The sequence below is a fragment of the Agrilus planipennis genome, unplaced genomic scaffold (genome assembly GCF_000699045.2).
Source record: "Agrilus planipennis isolate EAB-ADULT unplaced genomic scaffold, Apla_2.0 scaffold2, whole genome shotgun sequence".
Classification (NCBI taxonomy): Eukaryota; Metazoa; Arthropoda; class Insecta; order Coleoptera; family Buprestidae; genus Agrilus; species Agrilus planipennis.
In genome coordinates, this window is record NW_020442464.1 from 3,693,034 (window position 1) to 3,702,826 (window position 9,793).

The following is a 9,793-nucleotide window of genomic DNA, read 5'->3' on the forward strand; positions in this document are numbered from 1 at the left end:
GCCGAAAACACGTACCAAACAAAGTAATTTGAAGTTTCATAAAACATTATTCTCTTTTCTTTCATTAGTTTGACGTTTAGTTCAGTAAATTAATGTCAACAACAAGCACTTTTCCCCGAAGCGAGTTCTTATTAATGGAATAACAGAATAAATATGTCTCTCAAGAGATCTACCACAAGTCACGACGTTGCTTGAATGAGTAAAACGAAAAGAAAATTAAATAAAATTAAGGAACAAAAAAGAAAACGTTAAGAGCATTTCATGTTTTCTAATGTATTATAAACAAAAACTTATGCACGTAATTTATCATTTCATTACAGCGAAAAGTAATGCCAATTTAGAAGTAATTCTCCTATATATGAATATTCATGTTGAAATTTATTCTTTGCGGTTATTAGAACAGTAGAACCTCTATAACTCGAACATCAAGGGAGACGCCAAAAAATTCGAGTTATAGAGTTTTCGACTTATGGAGGATTTTGATTTGGGCGGATTTTGATTCGACTTATAAAGGTTAATATTTGGTATACTTACATTGTCGGAAAATATTTAAAAAAACTTTAATTGTAGAGGCGAACTCACAAACGTCAGACTAGACGTGACTATGACGTATGATGAATGACTACGAAATTTTTAAGGTTATATACCTAAAAAACACTTATTTGCACCGAAAAAAGCATTAAAACACCTTTCCTTCGACGTTTTCTTATGAATTTATTATAAATACACCTTCTTTAACTAAAACCCGTACTACAGGAGTTGAATTATTAATGAAAATTGGGGTAGCGACTATGAAAATGAGGTGTGAACTTTGACGTGTGATCTACAAATATTAATTTGCAAAAAAAAGCGTTAAAAAGGCCCTCCCCCGGATTATTTCATGTAAGTTTTTCATAATCAGGCCATTTTACGTCATTTCCAGCAAAAAAAACTTGCATTTTCGAAAAAGCCGCGATTCGGAAGTTTTACCAAAAAGGTAATTTTCGTGAAGACCCAATTTTTCCGAGCTAATTTTCTCTTAAAATATTCAGTCTGGTCTATGACCCCATTAGCAACCATGCAGCTCCATATACCATAGCACGATTCTGAGTTACGCCATTTCGTAATTTTACTTGGTTATTACTAAAATTAAACTTTCAATAAAATTTACAGTTTTTCTAATTGTATAGCGAGGCACACGGCTAACAGTCGAGTCAATGTAAGTACAATGTGAATACAATAAAAGGTCACGCGCATGCACAGGCTCATGAGATTTTGAACTAACTGTAGATACTATGAATTTTGTAGGCAAATGTGTACACGTTCAATAAATAACATTTACCTTTTCGTAAGACCCTAGACATCTTGCAATGTGAATTCATCTTAAGCGTATTATGCATAAAGGATTTTCCCAACAGCATATGTAAGTGTACCCATTTTTATTCTCCTATTTGTATGCAGGGCACATATGGTACACTATTTACACAAATGTGAATGTATCCAACATATGCGGGAACGAAATATTATTCAAGTGCATATAGCGTAAATATGACGCTTGAAATGATGCAAAAACCAACAATGAAAGCATTCAAATGAAAATCCCTTTCGTATTAATAAAATAATATATGGTGATATCAAAAAACTGATTGACGACCCTGTTCGTCGTAGAAATCAATAAATAAATATAATAAAACAAATACGGTTACCTACGGGGTTTTAGAAAATACTACAAATAGCGCGGTCAACGCCATCTGTAGTACGATGCTACATTTTAGGATTGCGTATGCTCCTATAAGGTCCACTTGTGTGGATATCTACTTGCAGATGGCGTTTACCGCGCCATTTATGGTATTTTCTAAAACGCGCTGTTAAGACAGCAGGTAAAAGTTGGTCTGTGTTCTGTCGGGCTGTCTGCGACGCGCCGATGAGATCCAAAAAGACCGAAATCGCGATCCACGTCTGGCAGTTTCGACAGAATACAGACCACTTCGAATTATTATACCATTTCAAATTAAAAAATTAATAACTATAAAGTCTTGCAAGTGATTATTTATTGAGTTGCCTGGATTCTGACAACGTTTATGCAAGCCAAACAGACAGAACATTCAGCAGACCGATTCTCGAACATTACAAAAGTTTCAAAAATAACGACGCCACTTTCGCAAAACATATGATTAATAATAATCCTAATTTTAATCAGGAATACAAACATGAAAAAAAAAATCGCGAAGTCAATTATAATTTATAATGTAATAGCAATCGAAGTAAACGTCAAATTAAACTCGAAATACACCTTACCTTCCTAATATCATCTAATGTGTGTATTTCCGGCGACAAGCCCCCATGCACGCAAAGAAACTGCTGGTTCATCAGGGCCGCCAGAGGCAAACAGTCGAAGGCTTCCATACAGGCATCGTAGACACGCTCCGAATATTTTATTTTACCTGAAACAAAACAGAACAAAATTAGAATTATAAGCACCTACACGTATAAATAAAAGTAAAACAAAAACACTGGTATGCAAGGGAAGAAATAGTAGGGAAAGAGCGAATATAAAGATAGGACACGAAAAATTAGAAGACGTGACTGATTTTAAGTACCTAGGAAGTCAGATAAGTCAGGATGGAAGAAGTAGAAGGTATATAAAGCAGAGCATAGCGCAGGGCATGGCCTAGAGGTCTAGACCATTGCTTAGCGTTCGGGAGGACGCGGGTTCGATTCCGGGCCGGTCTGTGTGTCGTGGTTCAAGTTTTTCTGTGGTTTCCTTGGATCACTTAGACATATGCTGAGGCAGTAATATTCCACAGATAATCTTTCACTCTCTTCTGTCTTCATTTCGTCCGTCTCATCTTTCTCACCCGAACAACCACCCACCCATTCCCACGATTCCTGAAAGCAGACTGAAGAGGGCCTTCCGCCCTACCTTCCGGCATACTCCGGAGGGACTGCCCGCCCACCAGCATTACTAGCTGGTGGGAATGAAACACCCAAAAGTTTTTTTTAAGTTTTTTTTTGCAGGGTTGAGTTGTCTTCAATAAAAAGAAGTCACTTCTATGCTCGCGTTAATTTAGAAATTCGAAAAAGATTGTTGAAGATGTATGTTTGGGTAGAGGCGCTGTTTGGGTGCGAAACATGAACGGTGGGCGCGGCGGAAAAGAAAAGGTTAAAAGCGTTTGAAGTGTGGTGTTACAGGCGAATGATAAGGATACCGTGGATAGAAAAAGTTAGAAATGAAGAGTTATTAGAAGAATAGGAGGACAAAGGACTCTGCGGAAGTTATTAAGAAATAGGCGGGATAGGTTGGTAGGGCACCTTCTTAAGCATGAAGTTCTAGTCAGAGACATATTAGAGGTACAAAAGGGAGATGCGGCTGAAGAGGACCCTAGTTGGTCCTAAAACGGCCTGAGGTAGAGGGGTTTTAGTCGGTAGGTCCGAGGACTTCTTCCTCGGGAATCCGATTTCCCCTCTTCCACGAAAACATAAAAAAAAAAGATAGGAGTAGAGGTAGACCTTGATTAGATTACTGTTCGCAAATAGTTGAGGGTGTGGGATGTTCTAGTTTTAGGGAAATGCGAAGATTAGCTCAGGATAGGAAGGAGTGAAAGTCCGTGTCCAACCAGTCTTAAGACTGAAGACCTTATAAAAATAAATGTAGGTACATATTTTCTAAATACTTACATTCTTGTTTAAAGGTGAAATACTCGGTGAGATGCCGACACTCGTGATTGCCTCGTAGTAAGAACAACGTGGTCGGGTAGCAGAGTTTCAGGGCCCACAGGTAGAGGACGCACTGCCAACAGAACCACACCACACTGTAAACCAACAGATCATAGCCTGCACCTTGCCTACTTTTCAAATTACATACACACATACACATCAGGGCAACAGCACATACAAAAGTGTTCAAGCAGCCGGGATATAGGTACTCATTATATTGATAAATACAAAATGGCGAATTATCACAACATATCGTTTCATTTGTAGACACGCGTTACACCCATATGAATATTCGACATTTTCGACGCGAAAGCCTCAACTGAAATAGACGAAACCATCCCGAAATTATGGAAATCAGTTTTCATTTTATTATTTTATTTATTGCAAGTTGAACTCGACCATTTAGACCAGGGATGTTACGGAGCTTCGACTCCGGTTCCGTTAAGTCGGAACTTCCGATTATTATTACACCTTCGGTTCCGACACTTTTAAATCGAAGGTTTTAATCGGAGGTCGAAGCATAACATAGCGGCGGCGCAGCGGCCTATGTCGACTGTTATGAACAGGTGTATAGTATGAACTTCATACTACGTGCACTGAGCACTCTATCGTCAATTATTTTTTCATTGTTTGTGTTTTATTTTATAATTGAAAATTGAAATGAAAAAAATTTGACTAAATAATGTTTTATTTATCCTTAAATAAAAATTCTCTCTCATGCCACCATTTCTGACTGCCTCCGACTCTGATTCCGACTCCGATAAAGCAAATTTAAAAACTCCGACTCCGCCTTCAGTTCCGATAAAATTACCTCCGTTACATCCTTGATTTAAACGCATGGGTACCGTTTCCGATGGTGAACTTGTATTTTGACCATTGTAATCTCCCAACAAGTTAAAATTTTAAATAGAACTTCCGATTAAACATAACATCCTGAACGTAGATAGGAGGAGCGTTAGTTAATTCCATCTTTTAATTAGACGTTTTAATGGTCAACTAACTCCAAAAAGTCCTTTTCATGCGAGGAAATATGCCTATGGACGCACGAGCATACCTAAGCTAGAACTGTAGACATTAGTACGTATCAGTATGTATGACTCACCAACCCCCTTTTCCCCTTTTTTTTCAATATATAAAGATAAACAAGTAGACTATTAACTATCATATTTTTTGCTAGAAAAGTAGTTCTTTTTTATTTAATAGATGGCACAAATGCAACCATCTTCAGTGAAATGGGAAATTCCTTAAAATTTACCTGATTGAATCAAATTACTCTGAAGTTTTTCAGTTTTCTTTATCTTTAATGAAAAACTCAGTTTCTTTTATTAACCTTCCGCAAGAGAATTTACATCGAATTGTACAAAATGTAAATTTTATGAACAAAAAAGTTCCGTAATATTTCCTCGAGTTCTATCGGTTTTACACATATTTCCTTTGTTCTACTTGGAAACTTCTCTACTTTTTTATGTAAGCAGCATTACATCTCCGTTTTTGAAGTTTCCTCATTCTTTTTCTTAACATTTCTGGGAAATTCTGATAATGTTCCTATTCTCGAATGGTAATTCGAATTCGAATACTACTATGGATAAAAAATTCGTAATATTTGTCCAACTAGTAAAAAAATACGTGACATTTTTCAAACTTCCTGATTTAACCCATTATTATTAAGACTATACAGCAACTAAACATATGCGGAAATATAATTTGAATATTGTGAACAATTATTAATACAATTCCCACAATGATTCAGCTTTCTTGTAAGTACTTATCCAAAGGTTTGCCTTAACATAAAAAAAAAGACAGCTTCCATAAGGATACTTATAATGATATTATTCAAGAAAAAAAATCTAACTACGGCATTCTTTCCCCTAACTTTTCCTGAACATCTTAATAATTTGCATTATTTAAAAGTTGAAAGAGAATTTAATGTAAACAGTACCTAATACTCATAAAAACTCCTTAACTCTAATCATTCCTTATTCTTCTTTTTTCTTTAGACTTTTGTTGGAGATCCCAATTATTTATTTTATAAGGGTTGTGTTTGCATTGTGAAAAAGCAGAACTAATCGATTTTCTAATTCATATAATCTAATATTCCGTTGCTCTCTTCGTTACCCGAAAGTAAACCAGCTAAATCACCACATTACACTTTTCTGTCATTGTAGAACAATTTTCAGTTCTTTATATGTCCACATAAGGTGTAATTAGTCAACAAGATTAATGTGCTAATGAGGAAAGCGGACAAACAAGACAATCTACTTAATATACAATAACGTATTCACAAATAAATTCATTATGTAGTTTTTATCAGGAAGAACCGTTTCATCTGACAAACGTCAGGTTAAAAAATCCGACAACCGCTTATTTTCCCACTTACTTATCCCATTGTATGTTTTGATGTATTAAATTAAGGGCATTTCAACGCGTTATTTAACACGTTTGTTTGCAACGACATAAATTGTTAATACTTTGGAACGAATCCAAATGAAACGATGTAATCATTGTTAAGAGACATTTTATTTCCGCAGCTATTTTACGAGAAAAAAAAAAAGAAGGAGAAAAACACGAAGGTAGTTTTCAACAAACGGTAGGTACCTACACTAATGGACTTGTTTAGATAAAAAAAAAGGGAAAAGAAAGTGAACAAAAAACAAATTAGTACTACACTACATGAATCTTTTTCGCACATACGTTCACCATCAGAATCACCGATAATGCACAGTGTTCCGAAACAGTAACAAAAAAAATTCGTTCTTTGATGTACTACATGTTGAAACACAAGAGCAGCAATTAAACTTAGAAATATAACCTAACCAATTAAATCAATTTTTTATTTTCACAAAACTCCAAACCCAATTTGAAATGCCAAAATCTCATACAAGCACCAGTATTTCGCTATAATATATATATGTTAGGCCCGAAGACCGAAAACGGTCAGTGGCCGGAAAAAACGGCCACATCGCGTTCTGGCTGCCTTCGAACGCACAGAACGCGTTTTGGCTGTTTTTAAACGCTCGCAACGCGTTCTGGTAACTGTTAAACAGCCGGAACGCGTTTTGTCAATTGTTGAACGCTCACAACGCGTTCTTAATGTTCGACTTGTATTATTTGCCGCTTTCTACCTGCGTACAATGAGATTTATATTGTAGGTACTTATAAAACAAATGAATTTCAATCCATTTTTCAGTTTTTAGGAAACAATTCAATTATTGACAATTATAATTAGATACCATAGATGGGTTCGGTTTTTCTCGCCGAATCATTTCAACGATATTAAATTTCTTATAATTGTTTTTCAGTTCTAGGAAGAACGCGTTGTGAGCGTTCAACAATTGACAAAACGCGTTCTGTGCGTTCGAAGGCAGCCAGAACGCGATGTGGCCGTTTTTTCCGGCCACTGAGCGTTTTCGGTCTTCGGACCTAACATATACGTACAGAAAGTTGTTCAGGCGATTAAGATTAACCACTGGGCAGATTTTCATCAATTTCCCAAAGAAGACGTACGATAACTATAGAACAAAGGCTTTCACGGCCGAAATCCATAGTAGAATGAAGAGACTTCGAGATATAATCTACGTTCACGTTGTCAACTCAGCACTACCACTGAGAATGTCAGCCGCAGTAGCTGACGAAACGTCTGGACAGAATAGTTCATTTAGACCACGGCCCTATAGCCCGAATCTTCATTCTACTATGATAACTGTAGAGTTTCTTAAGAAAATCTATTGAAGAACGTAATCTACGATCAGAAGCAGACCGGATACTGAGAAATGTAAAAGATTTCAAAAATGTCATACATTTCAAGAACTTGTAAACTAGTCAAAAAAAATCCTAGTCGCTAGATCTTCAAAAGAATAGGAGAACAGAGGACTCTATGGAAGTCAATAAAAAATACGCGAGATAGGTTGGTAGGACACCTTCTCAAGCATAAAGGTCTAGTTAGAAACGTATTAAAGGCAGAAACGGGAGTTAAAAGGGGTAGAGGTACACCTATGCTCTTCACAAATAGTTAAGGATATGAGTTGTTCCAGTTTGAGGGAAATGCGAAGATTAACTTACGATAGGAAAGAATGAAGGTACGTCTCCAACCAGTCTTAGGACTGACGACCTGATGATAATGATAAATATTGATCAGAGGGTACTGACCATGTATTCATCCGTCATATTTAAAAATTGATTCTCAAAATGAGTGGGTAAGTATAGACAAAAAGGGATAAAAGAAAAATATAAAGTGTAAAAAAAAAGACCTTCTGATTGATCTGTGTAGCACTGTGCGGTCGGTGGCCGAAGTAGCAAAAAGCAACAAGGATAACAAGTATTTACGACAATGGTTTGCAGTACAAGAGAAGCTACTGCCTCAAGCTAGAGGCCATTAGTTAATCTGTCAAGGGAGGATCTCGCCCTTACGCTAATTGCCTCGTTTCAAACAAAACACACATTCTCTTGTAGGAAACTTGCGAATGAATTCATTAGGATATATCTACATAGGTACAATGCAAAGATGGATACAATTATCCTTGCAGCAAATTCTGGTAGCTTTACTAACATTAACATATCCCATTTATATTGTACTGGTATTTGATGTCCTAAATACATGTCAAAGATCATCGACGACCATATAAAGCTAATTTTTTTTATCCCTCGAGAAATGTTTTTTTTTCTGGATAAAAAGTACCCTATGTCCTTTTCTCTACTTCTGAAAATGGATTTACAAAATTTCATGATGATCAATTGAGTAGTTAAAGCGTGAAATCGTAACAAACAAACAAACTCACATTTATAAAATCAGTTAAGAATTTCCGAAAATCATGCTTTAATTTAATATCTTTAAGAGCGATTTCGGTAGGAAAAGTATTTTTTTTCTGGATAAAAAATACCCTATGTCCTTTTCTGTACTCCTGAAAATGGGTGTGTAAAATTTCATGATAATCAATAGAGTAGTTAAAACGTGAAATCGTAACAAACAAAGAAACTCACATTTATAATATTAATAATTTAGTATCTTTAAGAAAATTGTCCTCGCCATTCGACAAACAACATTACATGCTAAACTTCTAATTTACACAAGTCTTTATCTCTCTCTACTCTTCAATCCTACATTTACGATCGATTTAGTCATATTCCATCCGCACAATTTCAAAACGTTTTCCTTACTTCAGATAGCTAGCTTTTCACAATGAAATAATGTAGGTCGCGTGAAATAAACACTATTAATATTTAAATTCGAATGATTTCAAATTCTTGTTCAAAAAAAAAAAAGCAAAAATAAATAATTGGCTGAACTAATTTGACTTCTGGCGTACGGTAAAAAAACATAAAGTGTAAATATTTGCGGTTTGCCACAAATTATTCCATAAACTGTGACCAACAGTTTAATTGTATTACAATAATAAAAAAACCCGCAACATTATTATACCCATAAATAACAGTTATCATTGTAGTAAGCCGCGAATAGGCAGATAAGGCTATCAACTGCTTGTACCGCTGACTGTTACAATTTTAATTAATTATGAAGCACACGAACTTTAAAAAACAAATCAGAATATTTAAGATTGGTTGAGCCAGGCCAAATTTAGACGTTGGGTACTATTTTCGTCGCACTTAGTGGATACTATTTAAGGCAAACGTTTGTTACAAAAATTTGGACGTTTTATTAGTCATCTAGTTCCAGAATATTGCATAATAAGAGGAGGTAAATGCACTAATTATTGCTGCTTTTTATCGGACCATCGTCAACGATCATGGGTGATAATTAGGGTTGCCACCCGTACAGGCCTGACGCTGGAAGCTGACGGAAATTTTAAAATGGCGTGGATGCGCGGTGGCAAAAGTAGGCAGTTTTAGGTGTAAAGATTGCAGACCTCATTTTTCAGTATTCGTATCAGGGGCGTAGATTAAATATTTAAAAATAGGAATCAGTGAGCAAGTAATAGACAGACAAACAGAAGAACTAATTGTTGATGTTGGTGACAGTGATAGAGATTCCCATGATGAGAGTGAATGTGAAAACTAACTATAAAACAAAAGCAATAGGTTAATTTTTTCTTTTTGATAAGTCATGTTTTTACATTATTTTCTAGTACGCTACTGTCCTATC

General features: G+C 35.7%; 1 protein-coding gene across 8 annotated transcripts in view; it reads right to left on the minus strand.

The window, feature by feature from the left end:
- The window catches only part of LOC108734258 (serine/threonine-protein phosphatase 2B catalytic subunit 2-like), a 127,268-nt gene that overhangs the window by 71,169 nt on the left and 46,306 nt on the right, over positions 1-9,793 (minus strand). For all 8 annotated transcript variants that reach the window (XR_003232426.1, XM_025980914.1, XM_025980913.1 and 5 more), the window contains exons 4-5: positions 3,658-3,769; positions 2,278-2,423 (exon numbers count right to left, since the gene is read on the minus strand). Coding sequence is in view for 7 of the 8 variants with exons in the window: in XM_025980914.1 (XP_025836699.1) it covers positions 2,278-2,423; positions 3,658-3,769 (258 nt within the window). In the remaining variant the exon portion in view is untranslated. The remainder of the gene's footprint in view (positions 1-2,277; positions 2,424-3,657; positions 3,770-9,793) is intronic.